Below are 16,744 nucleotides of genomic sequence, written 5' to 3'. Positions count from 1 at the left end.
GGCTGAGATATCGTCTTGGCATTATCTTTAGACGGAGTACACCAGTTCATACTTACCAGCGTTGTTAAAAGATATACATAGTGTGCTGGATTTGGTCTCTATTTCTTCTTTTTTATTCCTTTAGTTTATCTGGTTCTATTTTCTACTGCGGAAAAAAGTAACTGCCAGGTGGTGAAATATATCGCCTCACTGCGTACGCAACACATACGAAGCGAAAAAGCAATCACCATTGGGACATACGCAAGACACTGCTGTCTCCATAGGAATGCTATGCTGAGCTGAAAGCATCATCCCCACCTCAGCCTGCACTTCGACTGACTTAGTCAGTCTGGTTCGAAACCAGCCTGATATAAACGGCGATCCACGTCCGCGGGTACAGAGGTGGTCTATTCAGTACTTCTTTGACGGGTGGTTTGAAAAAGGATAGCAAAAAGGGAATTGTTGAACTCATTGGTTACACGAACCGGACAGGACACTGTGACTACTGCCTCTTCTTGGACAATGGCGTGGCTGTATACTGCCTTCCCCTATACGAGAATCTCCAGAGAATAAAGATCGGAGAGCGAAAACTCATTTAGTCAGTACTGAATCAGCCGAAATCACCGAATTAAACATCAGTGAAGCCAGTGTAGCCCAGTACCACGGCTTCTCTGTCCTATCAACAACTCGAACCACTTCAATAATTCCCACCACGCACCCAACAACCAACAACTTGGCCAGTGGAGCGGAGGTTTGTTGATATTCTCAGTCATTGTGACTCTTTTCTTTCTGGAAGATGAGAGAGCGATGGGAAAGAAAGACTCCAGGCATCAGTGATGAAGGAAGGCGGTCGAACCCTAGAATCTGCATCTAAATACTACAAGCACTACAAGTGACATTGGACATTGGAAATTGCAGCAGTACCAGATTTGAAAGTAGGTATAAATCAGTTCGATGTCTAACACAATGTATATGTAATTCTATTTTGCTAAGGGTCGGCACAGAATCATTGTCCATCTGCCATCTGCTCGTAGCCCAGGCTTTTGAATTCTTTCATGGAGTGGTGGTGATAATGATTTTGATAAGGCAGCGAAGAGGGTGAATATGAGGGAAGGCGGGAAGCTAACTCAATGGGGAGGTATGCGCACGACACCCAGGTTCACTACTATAAGACATAAAGATGTAGAAAATAGCATCAATAAAAAATTGTATGAAGCTATGAAGCATGAATTGGGGCATCCTAATTACTCTTCCTGCATAGCATTTTCATAATCGTTCTTTGTTGGTTCGCCCTTCACTTTCTCGTCACTGGCTTCTTGATCTTTTCCCTCCTTCTTATCCTGCGGCTCTCTATCGTACTTTTTCTTCTTAACCTCATCCGGCTTCCTATGTCTCTGCACCAACCACTTATCAATTGTGTCCTGATCCGGCCATTCGGGCATATTAAGGATGCTAAAGTCCACTTTTCGAGATCAGTATGTATTCAGCAACAGCACAAGAGACGTAAGAAACTCACGAAGAATCTCCGGGATCTTAAGCTTTTCAGGCAGATCCATATACCAGCTAATCGTGGCCATCTCCGTTCGAACCGCTTCAAGGTGTCTGAAAACTTCGCCTTCAGTCAAATTCTCAGTCGATTTCGGATTCTTGGGCTCGGAGGAGTCGTCTCTCTTATTGTTCGATCTCTCTCTGGTCGTTCTTGTAGCATTGTTGAGCTTTTTAGGAATCGGGGCACTATCAGGTATTGAGGCGGCCCTCTTTTGGGGGATTAGAAAGGGTTGGTCGCTTTTTACTCCGGGGACTGCCATGTCATTCTTGTTCTGTTCTTTATCTTTCAAGAGGCTGAAATAAAGGAGTATGATATTTTACGTAGACGTAACTCACTTAAGCGCCTGTATTCCCAGGCGGCAAGGAGGACTGGTATATATGACCTAATTGGGCTCCCTATTTTGATACCAGTTATTAGTGACTAGCAAAAACATAGCAATCACGTAGATGATTTTTTGGGCGCTTAGTTTCCAGGAAATATGGTAAAAAAATATTATACTACACTAGGATTTATTAAATAGCTTGGTAGCTGACCAGGTACGAAATTATTTCTCAGATGCCACTAAAAGGCTTTAGTTATGTATCAAGGTCTTCATAGGTTCCATCGCCCGCATGCGCCCTCCTCCAATCATCAAGCATAAATTTTGGGTGTTTAGGATGACCACTATTGATCATTAGCCAGTATCTAACACCAACACGGAATCTATATCGAGTACTTATTATCAATATCCCTCGCTGTGCTGACTGCGAGGAAATAGCTCTTCTACTGAGCCGGCTGATTCATAAATCTCTTCATATCCGGTTGTCATGTGTTCAATCCGCTTATAACGTTCCTTCTCGGAACACGGTTGAGGTAAGCTGATAGGAAAGGTAGGCGAGCGTGGTTTCGTGTATCTGGAGTTGCTGTCACTGTTTCGGTAGTAGTATCGAACTTCAGAGCTGAGCGAGAGTCGTAACTAGCATCTGATGGCAAAGAGGTACCCTTCTCAGGTGTTCCATATGTCTTTGGATGTCCATTTGGCATGTTTCTCTTATCTTTGCTAAAAATAAATGAAAGAACACTGACAGACTTTATAATTTCGTCAGGCAACAGGGCATCTGAACAGACTCTAGAAAGGATATGACCTAATTAGGCTATATGTAGCATCCGTATGAAGAATGCGCACACCTTCTTCCTTCAATTAGTTCTCTCCATCCAATCACCTGTGCAGTTCTTATGCACTAACTGGTGCAATGCCAACCCCGATAAAGTAGGGCGCATAGCGCGAAAGCAATGCTATTCAGTTTTTCTATATCTTTGAAGAAGTAGCAAACAGACACCAAGCTCATTCTCGAGCTCATCATCAGTGTTGGTTTTTCCGACATAGACCTGCGTCCCGGATCTGCTGATATCCATAGTAGAGCATTGTAGTAGCTCTGCCACCAAGACAGATACTGTAGGCCTTTTTGAAATCCACTGGCATGTTCTCCGTCCGTAGTGCTACTATTCACTGTTTTCTTCCGAATTGCACCACTTCATTTATCAACCAATCCAACATTGCCAGCGGGAAACGATTAACCATATGGCATTGTACACAATCCTCGTGGATTCCGTATTCGACTTGCGTTCCGGGATGGGACATTCCGATAACAGATTAGTAAGTATTCTTTGATAATATGCCTCATATGATCCATAAAGAATAGCATTAGAGATGCCAGATAAAGAAAGAAGAACCTAGCGTCAGGTGGACTGACCTTGCTTTGTCGTCACATCTGCCGAAGTGAGTTCCGGCATGCTTCCATGCAGCCTATATGAATCTATATGAATCAATTAGAGCCATCGGGAGTACATATACATCTGTCACGCAGCTCTTTTGGTCTAGCTCTCCTCGGGATTCTCAATCGAGCGACGGGGCCGATATATTATTTCATTTCCTCATTCGGACTAGCAACAACAGCGGAAGTAGAAATTTGACAAATGCGACCCATCGCAATTTCCTACACCTCGTATAGAGAAGTGCAATAGATGCTATGACCTAATTAGACCGTCAGAATATGGAGTACAATGGGCATCAAATGATCCGGCTGGCGCAATTGTCCATACCTGTACGGAGTAACGGACTGTGTGACGATCTTATACCGGCTCGCGTTGTCACGAGAAACAGCCAGAAACGAAAGTTTCCGAGTAACCCCGGCTAAACCACGGAAGATCGATCGCTTGTATGCATCCGGATAGCATATTCCGGAAACTGCAGCTGGCCGCATGAACCCGGAATCGTTCGCTTGCATCCCGAAGACAATACACACCGCTGACTCCCTATCTGCTATTCGCCCTTACTCAGTTGCCATTCCAACAGTCGTACATTCCCATGGTGTGAAAGAAAAACCCCTTCGGGCATGGTCCGGAATAAACTCTCCAGCTCAGATGAAGATCCCTGCCAATTCGTGGACCTTCCGAAAGACAAGCCGACTATGCGTCCACAAAATTCGTCTGGAATTCCCGAATACTGCAAGTGTAGGTCGGTAAGTGCCCGATCCTGATGTCACTGAACCTGCTGTGACCCGGCACGGTGAGGTCCGGGTCGATAGTGTACTCCATGGTAGCATATTCAGATTAAATCCCCATACAACTGTGCCGTCACCCCGCGGTGGACCGGAATAAGACGCGGGGAACGACCCACCCCCGAGATGGTCCAAGCCGGGGGTGGAGTGAAAGAGAGTGAGTGATTTACGAATTTCCCGGTTGAAAACCCTGGCGCAATGGTTATGTGCAGGATATAAAAACCCCCCAGGTCGGCCCGACTATGCATATTCTGTTCTATCCGTCCTGCTACCCCCTCCGAGTCAAGAATTTTCTCACCATGTCCGACGATAAGTCACCGATTCAGCCCGACAATGGCACCCTCGAGAAGGGAGAGGCTGTCCATGAGGACGTCGTCAAGGATCCCGTCCAAATGGCGGCATTAACACCGGAGGAATTGGTTTTGGAAAAGAAACTGGTGCGCCGGATCGATATTTTGATCATGCCATTGATTATTCTGGTATATCTCATGAACTACATCGATCGGTAAGTCACTACCCGATAAGAATGTTGCAGGCTCTCACTAACAGCAATCGACTCTAGTAACAATTATGCCGCCGCCAAACTCCAGGGTCTCGAACAAGACCTTCACCTGAATGACCAGCAATACCAGACTGGTCTTTCGATTCTATTCGTGGGTTACATTCTCATGATGACGTGAGTATTCCCGATTGCCTGCATGCGGAAATGCATCCTCTGACAGATCCCGAAACAGACCATCCAACTTGCTGCTGAATTACGTCGGACACCCATCGCTCTACCTTGGATTCTTCGTTTGTGCTTGGGGTCTCGTGTCGGCTCTGACCAGCCAGGTCAAGGGCTATGGCGGCATCGTCGCCTGCCGTTTCATCATGGGTTTCGTCGGTTAGTATCCTGCTCCCGCATGAGAACCTATTTTTCTATTTACTAACAAATATTGTCTATACAGAGGCTCCCTTCTTCTCCGGTGTCCTCTTCTACCTCTCCAAATGGTATACCAAAAAAGAACTCGGTCTCCGGATGAGTATCTTTTACTCCGGTTCCTTGCTGAGCGGTGCATTTGGAAACCTGATCGCAGCGGGTATCCTGAATGGTATGGACGGCAAGCGCGGTATTACAGCATGGCAATGGCTCTATATCATCGAAGGCGCGATCACCGTTGCCATTGGCCTTGTCATCTGCGTGGTCCTGCCCGACTTCCCCGAGAACTGGAAGATGCTCTCTGAGGAGATGAGAAGTGTCGCCTCCCGCCGGTTAGCAGTGGACGCGGCCGAAGTCGATGTCGACGAAAGCGGTAGCAAGGGCCAAATCCAGGGTCTCAAGCAAGCTATGTGCGACATCAAAACCTACATCTTGGCCATCGCCTTCCACTGCATCGTCGGTGCAAGTGGTTTCCAGAATTACTTCCCCAGTCTCACGGAACAACTCGGCTACGACCAGATGATTTCGCTCTTGCTGGTTGCGCCGCCATACATCTTCATGGTCTTCTATTCCATGGCCCACTCCCACTTTTCCGACCGCTTCAACAACCGTTTCTGGTTCTTCGTTTATCCCATCCCCATAACCGTCGTGGGCTATGTTCTCTACATGGAAACGGAATCCTTCGGCTCCCGCTACGCGTCTTTCTTCCTCATGATCTTCGTTTTCACCCAATTCGGAACTTTCTTCTCCTGGATCGCTAACGCCATCCCCCGTCCGCCTGCTAAACGTGCCGCTGCATACGGTTTCATCAATGCCATCGGTAACTCCGCCAGTATCTGGACCCCCTACACGTACCGTCAGCAGGATGAGCCCGAATATAAGCCTGCGATGGGTATTTGCATCGCGCTGCAGGTTCTTGGGGGGATTATGGCCATCGGCCTCGACCAGTACACGCGTCATCAGAACAGACAACTTGCAAGAATGGAGGATATGGAGGTTGAGCTGTCGGGCAGGGACCAGCGGAAGTTGGAGAAGACGGCGCAGATGAATAACATTGGACTTGAGCAGGCGAGGCAGTTGCAGAGGGGGTTCAGGTTTATGCTGTAAAAACACTTGTCTTGTTTTTGTTTTGTCTGGTCTATTGGCGATTTAAATGATACCGGTCCATATTTGGATAGATAGATGATGAATGATGAACGATACCTTTCTATAATACTGTTCTCATGTCTTCCAGGACTGTCCTCAAAACAGACTGCTGTCAACCTCAATCTCAAACAGAACCTCACGACCGAAATCGACCTAAATTGAACATCATCCCTGAATCTGGATTCTTTTCTTCAAAATTTCACCATCCCTTCTCTATATTCTGTCTATCCTACATCTTAACGACCCCCTCTTAAGCCATAACGAAACCGAAGCAAATCTCGAGCATCGCAGCGCTGTTCAAAAAAGGCCACCTAACTCCCAATACTATCCTCAACGCCCTCACTTGGAAAATAATGGTTACGACCTTTTTAGGAGCGAGCCAAAGCTCCCATTGCAAAACCGAAAATGGAACAAAAATACTCAATCTGCCTTCATCTCATTCCTCCAGAACACAGGACTCCTATTACCATTCCTGAAAAAAGCAGGAGCTCTGATCTATCGCAGCCTTCTGTATCTCAGGTATCATTTTATAATCCTATGCCTGAATCCTTGGCATTCTATGACCTCCTCAGAGCACTCCTTTAGATCGACTCTGAACGCTATGAACCTACCTTCGAAGAAGGTCCTGACAATTGATCCAGAGCACCAGCTAATACCCGCCGTTTCATCTTCCGAAGCCTAGCCACAACACGCGACAGCAAGACCTTGCCACTTGACGCGGAGTACGCGAGGAAACAAGCTGAGTATCGAGCATTTGACTTCTTTGGCATATTAGGTGAGGATTAGAGGGAGTTCGCAAAGACTATATTTGATGAAAAGGGAGACGAGATGTTCCATGATTTACTGGATGTGTTGTAATGTTGCGAAGCCGGAGCAGATTGGAAGGGATGGGCCTCCAAGGGATGGGTTTCGGGGGTTTGCTAAGGAGCTTCAAATTCAGTTAAATGGAGGTGAAGGGGCGTTGGAGTGTCTTCATTATCTGAGTATTTCGCAGGATGAGTTTTGGGATCTTGTAAGACTGCGTTTGGTGACGCATTTTGGTTCCAGGGGGACTGGTTGATCAGATTGAGCAAAACGGGGATTTGGATTGTGTTGCGGATTATATTGTTAGAGCGCTTGCTCAGGATCCTGACCTGGGTATTACCTGGGAAGTGTTCGACCAGGACGGTCAGGCGATGGTATTAACCCCAGCAAATTCATTTCCGACTGAAAAAGGAGCTTATTTGAACAGCCAGAATTCCTCGCTAGTTATCACCGTCTCTTATCATGCCTTTACAGACCCGACGAGGATGATATTAAGTACCGGTTGCCCAAACCAGGTCACATCGCACGCTTCCGATTCTCTCCCAGTTAGGGATACTTCTCTACGGGGCAGTAGGCTTTGCGCACAGGTACTATAACGTTCTCGAAAATACATTATCAATCAACACCGCTACTTTCGGAACAGAAATGACCGAGATCCAGATGAGAACCGAGTGATCGTCCTTTTAATTTCCGGAAAGCTCGCCTAGACGAACGAAAAGGCAATTTTCGGATATCATCTCCCGTAGTCTGAATCCGAGAATTCTCCGTTCCTATTCCAACTCGGTCCTGTCATAATATCTTCAAGGGCGGTGATACCGGTCGACCGGAAGGAACAGTCGATGGAGATGGAAATCTTTTCTTCGGGGAGAGAGCGAGTGGAATAACGTCTGTGCTGGGGAGGGTTCTTAAGATGATGGTCTCACCGCGTGTCTGGGAATGGAGTGTATAGTGCTAATGCTTGGAGGCGAGATTGGGATGCGGATGTACATGTTGTTTTGAGTTGTGGTTCTTATGATTATAATAAATTGTACGAGTTTGTATTCTAGCGGCTTGCATTCCTTTTTTTTTTTTTTGGACTCGCTAACCCTAGATGACATATATGAGCATTTCAGTCAAAACAAGTGATGTCAGATGATGCATTTATAAGCTGATGTTCTATCCAACCGCGATTCCTATATCACGCCTCTCATAATGCTTCGCTGGCTGTTTAATGAATCAGGTGAACAAGCAGTCCTTAGGTGTGGGATGAGGATTTAGGTCGGAGGCGGACGTATGCAAGTTATGAACAGCTAGATTTATTCTTGGCTATGCCATTTAACCTCTACGAGTCTAACCCTATCCCCCGCAACCATAGCGCCGTTGCTAGAGACTAGGATGTCTTGTTCAAATGCTCTCACACCGAGCCACTCGATGTGAAAATCGCTATTGGCGATACATATGCCCGGGAATTGCGCTTCCTATGAGAGGGGAGGACCGGCGTCTGCGCCTATTGGTGAATTTTTGGCGCTCAGGAGCTTTGCCGGAAAGGAAATGTATAGCAATATGGCAGAGGCATACTCTAAGTTTGCGAGATGATTGTATAACGCAATCAGCCAATTTGCGGGTGGCCAAGGCTATCCTGTATTTTCCCAGCCAGTGTCGAGGCTAATGGTGCCATTAGCATGACGATTGCCTGCGAGCCAATTCAATCCTTGATCTCAGCCAACTCAAAGCTCAGCTTGCTTCGACTCCGGAGGTTCCCCTGGGTAATAACCCTATATTTGCGGCTCAAGGAGAGCGTAAATAGCCGATCTAAATGAATATGAGCAGCACTTATTCTGGTGTGAGCTTGAGTCCATTGGATAACAGCGCCAGGACGAGGGTCTTTCTGAATTCGGGAGACCTCATGGCGGGCGTATTGTCTATCCTGCTACTACGTCGTCAACCGACCAGACTGACCAGAGGTCGAAAGCCACCCCGGGAGCTCGAAAAGGTCAATTGTGACGACATTTGGCTGGACGAACATGCCATCTCAACTTTCGAACCCTTCTTTGTCTCAAATTATGGGCTCTACCTCGAAATATCGCCCAAGACACATTGGAGTGCCTGCTCAAACGACATCCACTCGAGAGTTAATAGCGACCAATCCTCGCAAAAATTTTGCCTATGGGAGGAATTGCCGCTTTCGAGGACCGACAGGCTCTCGCTACCATATTGCTACCTTGTTGAATCTGCAGCCTAACGTGACCGTATCAATACCTGCTTCTCTCTGGACTTCTCCCATTTCCCATCTTCCGTCTTCCACCCCCTTGTTTACAGAACAAGCAACAAAAATGGCACACAGAAATAACCAGCGAAAGAGCTCTCGCGCTTCCCCAAAGGGAACTTCCTTCAGTCCTCAAAAGCCCATGCCACCTCCCACTAATCCAGCGCTTGCACTAGCGCCGATGGCTCCCATGGATTATCGCACGCCCTATGCCAACCTTCTCCTCTCCAATGACGAGAGGTTTTAGTGCAATCAACAGGTTAAAGCACAGAAAGCCCAGGTTACTCACATTAATGCCAGTTCGGACGAGTCCCGGCAAAAGATGGAGGGCCTGGAAAATGTAACTCCTGGTATGGCCCTGGCCCTCGAAGCTACCGGTAATGGCACGAATTATGATTTTCGCCATTTTGCTGTGTCCTTTATAATTGATAACACAAAAGGACTAGTGCTCGACCGGTTGCATTCTGGTCTAGAAGACATACTATTTCCGAGGATGGCATAATGTTGATCATATTGTTGCCAGAAAGCGAAGACACACGTCTCATACCGCAAAAATTGGCGTTATTATATGAGAGCTCTGTCTGCCTTTGTCAATGAGTCAAAAACTCCCTCGCTTAAAACTAGCTTCATCTACCAACAGTATAAATACCTTCCCTCGCCCGGTCATTATTCCCTTTTCTTCTCCAGCACTCTTTACCGTTTTGCTTAAATCAAGTGAGGCAACACTGTTCTTTTCGGTTTAATCGCTGAATCCCGTTTTACGGAACGCGACATTAATCTAGTATCTCGATTCTGTGGAAGGGCCTTTGTGCTTGCACAGGTCCTTCCATGAAGTGTTATTGGGCTTACACAACTCCCAATAGACGCGAAGTTCTTTTCATCAACACGGCCGGCTTGTCCGACTGGTTGGAGAAGAGTGTTTTCTTCTAAGGTTCTACGGAAGTATCTTAAGATATAGAAAAGGGTTGGCTTTAAGGATTATGAAATTCTTTCATAAGTTTCCGTGTCGTTGCTGGACTCGCAGAAAGTATATACATGTGAGCACTTCTATTCTTTTACCATCCTTACTAGTAAATGATTACCGTAGCGGATAGGAAACCTATCTATATTATTGGGTTCTTCTTCTCCTTCCTCCTCCATATTTCCATTGTCTCTTAACTACGCTTGACTTGTTCCGCTTGCTCGGCAAAGACAATTACCTGGCGACAGCAATCAGAATAGCATTGCTTCACACATTCATGATTATTTGTTACAGCGGTAGATTCGCTATATCTTCCAATGAGAGCACCTTGGCTGGTTCACTCAGTCCCGTATTCCCAATATATCGGCTTGTCATTACGACAAAACAAAACTTCAACGAAAAGAATATCTTACCTACACTGACATCAATTTAAGTACAAGCGATGTACTCTGCTGGTCAAATTTATGCTTGTTCTTAGCCATTTGGGGCTTTGATAGGTAATACTGTATGTCCGTTCTGTGCTTGTATATTGTTCGGTCTTTACCATTTTTGTCGCATAGACAAGAAAATGATAGTTACTGCTTTGGAATATAAGTCCATTTAAACGTCCCTCGAGTGTTCTAAATAGTATTACACCTACACTGTCACACTATCCTCTGTTCCCTAATTCCCGCTAAGGGTCCAATATGATGGACGGCTCACTTCACCCTCAAACGTTCCATATATCAGCCTTACATTTACGCATATATCGGTGATATGGCCGAAACAGAACTATCCAAGTCAAGCATAGCAAAATGAGCCGCTTGTGTTGGAGAACAAGCAAGGATCTCACCGCCAAAAATATGGAATTACTGTCACTTTATGGCATCCGTACGCTAGGTCCATTTGATAGGAATTATGTACGATGACTAGGTGCATCATTTTCTAATGAGGGTCTTGGCTCACGGGTACTGAGCCAAAGGATCGTTCTGCATCGTCAGAAGTCATGGTGTGATGTCTGTCCTATGTATGTCCTTCGGACATCCCGGTCTATTTTCAAGGGCTAAAGTCGTTATTGCGGCAGATCACCGGTTTCCAGAAGCCAACTATCTATGAAAGTAGGAAAGGATGGGCCAATTCAACCAAGTAGAGCTAAACAAAGAGCGACCAGCATCTACACAGTAATCTCACAACTCAAACAAAACCCATGAAGGCCCACACCATCAGCCCAAGCAACCCCTTTCCAATCCGAGAGGCCCATTGTCCTTCAGGGTATACTGAGCAACTTTGGTCCCAAGGGCAACTTGTCCCATGGAGCTGCTCCTGGTATTCCAGTTGCCCGAAACTCCGAGACGAATCCTCCTTGTACATTATCACACTTACATTTGCGTTCAACGAGAACAGAAGCTAATTTATGCCAGACATCTACACCTGAACTCGCGACTCCGGGCTCACAATGCAATCCCTAATCCACGATATCCTCACCGGAAATACCTCCCTTGAGCCACTCATCCAGCAATACATCACATCGCAAGCCAAGATTCAAACCACCACAAACGCCTCTAGCCCCCTCTCCGACAGTTTGGGGCTCGCCGAGCCAAAGTTTAACATCAACCTAACAGCGTATACCAATCCCTGGGGCCGTCCCCAGCGCGAAGGGCCCGCCGTGCGTGCGTCTGCTCTCGTTGCGTACGGAAATTACTTGCTCTCGCAGGGTCAGCACGTCAAGGCTGCGCAGAACGTCTGGCCTGTTCTGCAAAATGACCTCGCATATGGCGGGCAGTACTGGAATCAGGCTGGATTCGATCTGTGGGACGAAGTCAATGGGACTTCGTTCTTTACTACCGCCGTGCAGCACAAGGCGCTCGTCGAGAGACAGAACTTCGCGGAGGCATTAGGACAGACATGCGAGGGCTGTTCTGTTGCCCCAGAGCTCCTGTGCCATCTGCAGGGGTATTAGAACGGAACTGCCGTGGTGTCGAACTATCCTACCGTGAATGATCCCAAGGGTCGGAGTGGTGTTGATATCAACTCTGTGCTCACGGCTATTAACACGTTTGATCCGGCTGCAAGATGCGACGATGTTACGTTCCAGCCGTGCTCTGCGCGCGCTGTCCAACCACAAGGTTCTCATTGATAGTTTCCTGTCTATCTATGGTGCTAACCAGGGTAGGATTGCTGGGAAGGCTGCTGCTGTGGGAAGATATCCGGAGGATGTTTTTCATGGGTGGGAATCCCTGGTATGTTAGCATCTTTTCCAGCTGGGATTGCTAGCTAACAAGAACAGGTACCTGGCAACTCTTCTTCACAGACCTCCTCCCTGGTATCAAGCCAGGCGTGTACCCCAGCGTAATCCCGACGTATCAGAAGATCGCCAAACGCGATACGTAGCTACGCAGATGGTTTCATTTCCGCGGTGCAGGAGTGCACTCCTGCTGATGGAGGCCTGTCGGAGGAGTATGACCGCGACACAGGGGTCCAGGTTTCTGCTCCAGATCTGACTTGGTCGAACGCGGCGTTTTTGACTGCTTTTGCGAGACGCGATGGGTCTGTGCCGCCGTCTTGGGGATCCTCTGCGGCACTTAAGGTTCCTGAGAAGTGTACCGGTGCTAGTGTGAAGGGAAGCTATGCGGCTGCGAAGCCTTCGTGGTGATCAATTCATATATTTAGATATCTCAACGGAGTATACATAGTATCCAGTCAACAATCAATCAAATTACACCCGATCAACAAAGAAAAAACGTATAGTAACGAAAACGCGATAAATATAAAATAGGGTATCTATAGCTTAGAGCTTGGCCTTGCCCTGCGCCTTTTTGAGCACAGGCTCCATCTTGGTCGCCTTCATGATATTCCCGCGAATCTTCAGCTTGCCGCCCATAAACAATCGCTGCGCGTTCGCCTTGCCGGTGACCAGGTCCTGGAAGTCTTTGTCGGAGAGGTTCAGCGTGACTATCTATCATCAGTACCATTTACCACATAGGCCCGTATATTTATTCGAGGGGTGTACCATCAGCTTTCCCCCCAGCCGGAGCAGCCCCCTTAGCGACAACACCCTTCTCCTTGAGATCGAGGTGCCAAGCCTCCTCCTTTCCTTCGGCGTTCTTGATGTTGAACGCGACGACTGCCTTGGCCTTGGAGATGGCGTCCTTGCGCTCGTTTTCGTCGGCTTGGAGGGTCGCGTTGATTACGTCGAAGGCGGCGGAGGAGGGGAATGCGTCTGTTGCGGTTGTTTGTTAGTGATCGCGTGTGGAAATGGAGAGGGAGAGAGCGCACCGTTCTTGAGAGTCATGATGGCGGTTCTTTATGGTGAGTTGTTTGGTAATAGTTGGATAGATGAGAGTGAGATGGTGGTAGGAGCTGAGCTGGGTTATATATGGACACGAAACTTGTCCGTTGGGCCTCGGCACGGGGGGCGCGGTTCACATGCCGAGTCGGACTTGTGATCTCATCGTTCAGAATTCTCCGGACAACTGCGCTCTACACAGTGGAATTGGTTTGATCGCTTCTTTAGAATATAGAATCGCCGATTTATTTGATTCAAAGAATGCTAAACTCCCAGCTGGATAATACAGGTTACTCCGAGTACGTCGGAAAACAAACAGCTAACAGTTAACGCCCCCCAACAAACAACATCGAAATTGCGAGAACTCGATCTGCAGCTCCATATATTTCCCATTAAACGCCCGTCCGCGGCTCTGCAGGCCCGGCACTCGCTCGTTTATCCCATTTGGGTATTCAATTCGCGCTCCACAGTCCAGAGTCCCCTCTCCTCCAGGATCATCGTGGTTTGTGCGCTTTGCTATGCTCGGGGTCTGTATGATATCCGGCGGCCTTTCATATGATGGGGTTATGATTATCCTGGGTGGTCGATTGTCCGGGGTACTCTGATGTCGCGTGTCGCTCACATGTTGACACGTGATGATCTGGGGTAGTTTTCCTTTCGAATTGAGACAGTCTGACATTGCTACTAACTTAAGTCCTTGAGATACAAACTAACTTCACTCTCAAACAACAACCTCACAGCTTAAACCAAGCAACCGTATCCGCAAACGTCGCTCGATTATCCTCCGCCCTAACAACCCCCTCCCCATCCCTAACAACCATCCACTCCGTCCCAATCGTACTCAACGTGTAAACCACCAACCCACTCGTCTCTCCCTCAATACTAAACACCTCGCTCTGACAAACCTGGTTATTATCATTCGCAGAGCACGTGGTATCGTAGTTATTGAAGAAACTGTACAATCCAGCACCGTAAATTACCGTATCACGCGTGTTAAGCAGGCGCAGGCCCAAAGAGTTACAGTTTCCGGCGAGGCAGCGGGTGAAGTCTGGGTCGTTGAGGGTAGGGTTGGGCTTATAGGGGCTGTGGCGAGCGTCAGGGTTTGGTTGGTAGTAGGGGGATTCGGTTTGAATGAAGCCGACGAAGATGGAGTCGGTGTTTGCTAGTTGGTATTGGTAGAGGGAATGGTGCTCTGAGGAGGTTCCGTATCTATGCTCGTTAGTATTTAGAATATGATATGGAGGGTTGGGAGACATACAGCCAGACATTCTTGCCCTCGACTAACAGGCCACGTCCTGTGTACACGGAAACCCGCGTGTCATGCGGGTCATCGAGGTCATGATCCGCCGTCCAGAACCAGTTATTCTCCAGGTATACATTCCTCGCAGACTTTGTGATATGCATCGACATATATGCAGCCTGACACTTAGTCGATACCTGCGATATAGTTGGACAATCCGGCACCTGCAGCTGAGATCCGGCAAATCCTCCAATGCGCGTGTGCACTTCCCACATGCCTGAGCCTAGCTCTGCATCAATATTCCATTCAATCAGAGTGGCGCCGGGAGTAGACCCTTGCGTGCTGACGATCATATCGGACCATTCAAAGAAGCCTGTGTCTCCTGGTTGCCCGATCTGGATGACAGGGACGGGCTTGTTGATGTCAGTCCATGGGCCACCACTTGCCATAATTACGGGCAGGGCCTCGCCGACAATGCGGGTGCCTGGTGGTAAGTGGAGGGTGTTGGTGACTTTGTATACGCCCTGGTCGAAGAACACGATTTTGTTCTCGCGTTGTGCGTTGTCAATAATGGATTGCAGTGCTCTGGTATCATCCGTCGAGCCATCTCCCTTTGCACCACCCTCTCGCACGCTCACAAAGGATGATACTGGGAGTTTCTCGTACTGCGGCTTGGACTTGGTATAGTACCGGTTCGAATCCTTGGCAAGGAGACCGCGAGGCCGATCACCAGGCGTCATAGCACTTTGGAAGTTATTTGGTCCGGATGGCTTGTAGCTGTGGCCCTGACCCCAGGCAGTGATTGTCTTAGATCCACCCTCTAGAACGGTCTTGTTCGAGGCTTGGACTGCAACTGGGGTGTTTTCGAGAGAGACATTTTCTAGAATCAAGCTACCGTTGCTCCAGGGTGACTCTTGCCAGGCAGTATCCACAAACACATGGGAGTTCTTGATGTCGCTGTCGATGACAGTGACAGAGCCCACGGTCTGGGAGCCAGGTCCACCATTGACCATGGAGATTGCCGTGCCACAGTTGTTCAGCTCAACACCCTGGTATGTCCAGCCCCAATTCCAGATCTGGGAGATGCACGTGGCAGAGTCGGAGATTCGCAGGTTGCGGGTTGTGTACTGTTGGCTTCCGATGTTTGCTCCGTAGAGGCCTCCGATGATTTCAATATCGTCCAATACAGTTCCAGAACCTGGCAGAGTTAGCTTTATACGGTTATCTTCATTGTACGAAGGTGACGTACCATTCTCAATGAAAAGTCCTTGGTGTTGTGAGCCTGGTGCGGAGCTCATCACAATCTTAATATTGTAAAGACTGCTCGCCTGCCCAGTTGGCCAATGAATTCCCGTCGCTCCTTTATCCGGAGAGATATCAGTTAAATCCAAAACAAAGTTGCGGATCTGCCGGAAGAACACATTGGTAGACGTCCAGCCTTGGTTCCCGTCGTCCTGGTACACATCACCATCGATCACACCAAGTCCCTCAAACGTGGAAGTTGCCTTGATAACAGGACGTGCATTCGGGTTTCCAACGAGTTGAGTGAAGTAGTAATCAACAATCGACCTGGAAACGACATAGGTGCCTTCTGGAAAATACACAATTGCAGGAGTGGTGGTAGATGTTCGACGGCTTTCTGGGGAAGCACGGTTGCCATCACTGATAGCTCGATTGATTGCTTCGGTATCATCGCTTTGGCCATCACCTGTTTCAGTCAGCTATGCTTCTTCATGAGTACATGAAAGCAAGACATGCCTTTGGCTCCGTAGTCTTTGACATTGCGAAACACTCTATATCCCGACGGGTCTTGGTTAAATGCCGCGATCCCTTGGTGTTTGATATCTGCCTGCCAATACGATGCGTCACTAGGAGCTGCGACTGAGTTTGTCTCTAGGGCTTGGGCGATAAGAGTTTCTGGAGGCTTCTGAGGTAACTGCGTACTGAGGCCAGTAAGCAGCAACCAGGTCGTAGCAAAAAAGGTACCGCGCATCTTGTCAATATATTCAATAGGGAACGCGTCCGCAGACTTGAGGTATTGAAGCAAGCCATTTTCCTGGAGAATTTTGGCTTCTTATATCTACTTTCTCTTTTTT

General features: G+C 47.9%; 6 protein-coding genes across 6 annotated transcripts; 3 read left to right on the top strand and 3 right to left on the bottom strand.

Moving 5' to 3' along the window:
- Positions 1–1,223: 1,223 nt before the first annotated feature.
- EURHEDRAFT_375667 (uncharacterized protein) lies at positions 1,224–1,787 on the bottom strand (the record flags this gene model as incomplete). Its single annotated transcript, XM_040778768.1, has 2 exons — positions 1,224–1,441; positions 1,496–1,787. The coding sequence occupies 2 exons, from the start codon at positions 1,785–1,787 to the stop codon at positions 1,224–1,226; spliced, it is 510 nt and encodes a 169-aa protein (XP_040640750.1).
- A 2,580-nt stretch (positions 1,788–4,367) lies between these two features.
- EURHEDRAFT_513672 (MFS general substrate transporter) lies at positions 4,368–6,094 on the top strand (the record flags this gene model as incomplete). The annotated part of the gene is made up of 4 exons (XM_040786193.1): positions 4,368–4,573; positions 4,631–4,744; positions 4,803–4,951; positions 5,016–6,094. The coding sequence occupies 4 exons, from the start codon at positions 4,368–4,370 to the stop codon at positions 6,092–6,094; spliced, it is 1,548 nt and encodes a 515-aa protein (XP_040640749.1).
- Positions 6,095–8,940: 2,846 nt separating this feature from the next.
- Positions 8,941–9,429, top strand: EURHEDRAFT_400832 (uncharacterized protein; the record flags this gene model as incomplete). The annotated part of the gene is made up of 1 exon (XM_040780039.1): positions 8,941–9,429. One exon carries the CDS (start codon positions 8,941–8,943, stop codon positions 9,427–9,429), a length of 489 nt encoding a protein of 162 aa, XP_040640748.1.
- Positions 9,430–10,937: 1,508 nt separating this feature from the next.
- EURHEDRAFT_551079 (uncharacterized protein) lies at positions 10,938–13,060 on the top strand (the record flags this gene model as incomplete). Its single annotated transcript, XM_040787527.1, has 5 exons — positions 10,938–11,013; positions 11,350–11,487; positions 11,658–12,075; positions 12,218–12,349; positions 12,490–13,060. The coding sequence occupies 5 exons, from the start codon at positions 10,938–10,940 to the stop codon at positions 12,773–12,775; spliced, it is 1,050 nt and encodes a 349-aa protein (XP_040640747.1). The 3' UTR covers positions 12,776–13,060.
- On the bottom strand, positions 12,750–13,493 carry EURHEDRAFT_410098 (SCP2 sterol-binding domain-containing protein). The gene is made up of 3 exons (XM_040781283.1): positions 13,399–13,493; positions 13,133–13,342; positions 12,750–13,074 (listed from the first exon to the last, which is right to left on the bottom strand). The coding sequence occupies exons 1-3, from the start codon at positions 13,412–13,414 to the stop codon at positions 12,911–12,913; spliced, it is 390 nt and encodes a 129-aa protein (XP_040640746.1). The 5' UTR covers positions 13,415–13,493; the 3' UTR covers positions 12,750–12,910.
- A 489-nt stretch (positions 13,494–13,982) lies between these two features.
- On the bottom strand, positions 13,983–16,744 carry EURHEDRAFT_410097 (glycoside hydrolase family 55 protein). The gene is made up of 4 exons (XM_040781282.1): positions 16,407–16,744; positions 15,898–16,356; positions 14,667–15,846; positions 13,983–14,617 (listed from the first exon to the last, which is right to left on the bottom strand). The coding sequence occupies exons 1-4, from the start codon at positions 16,639–16,641 to the stop codon at positions 14,143–14,145; spliced, it is 2,349 nt and encodes a 782-aa protein (XP_040640745.1). The 5' UTR covers positions 16,642–16,744; the 3' UTR covers positions 13,983–14,142.

This window comes from Aspergillus ruber (genome assembly GCF_000600275.1).
Source record: "Aspergillus ruber CBS 135680 unplaced genomic scaffold scaffold00006, whole genome shotgun sequence".
Classification (NCBI taxonomy): Eukaryota; Fungi; Ascomycota; class Eurotiomycetes; order Eurotiales; family Aspergillaceae; genus Aspergillus; species Aspergillus ruber.
This window is presented reverse-complemented; position numbering and strand designations above follow the sequence as displayed.

What these genes read in the sequence shown, in the direction of transcription:
- EURHEDRAFT_410098 (XM_040781283.1), bottom strand. An exon ending in GGCTGGGGGGAAAGCTGATG is followed by an intron (nt 13,075 to 13,132) that starts GTACACCCCTCG and finishes GATGATAGATAG; the next exon opens with TCACGCTGAACCTCTCCGAC.
- EURHEDRAFT_410097 (XM_040781282.1), bottom strand. Translation starts at nt 16,641, where the DNA reads ATGCGCGGTACCTTTTTTGCTACGACCTGGTTGCTGCTTACTGGCCTC. An exon ending in CAAAGACTACGGAGCCAAAG is followed by an intron (nt 16,357 to 16,406) that starts GCATGTCTTGCT and finishes TGACTGAAACAG; the next exon opens with GTGATGGCCAAAGCGATGAT. An exon ending in AGGACTTTTCATTGAGAATG is followed by an intron (nt 15,847 to 15,897) that starts GTACGTCACCTT and finishes TAACTCTGCCAG; the next exon opens with GTTCTGGAACTGTATTGGAC.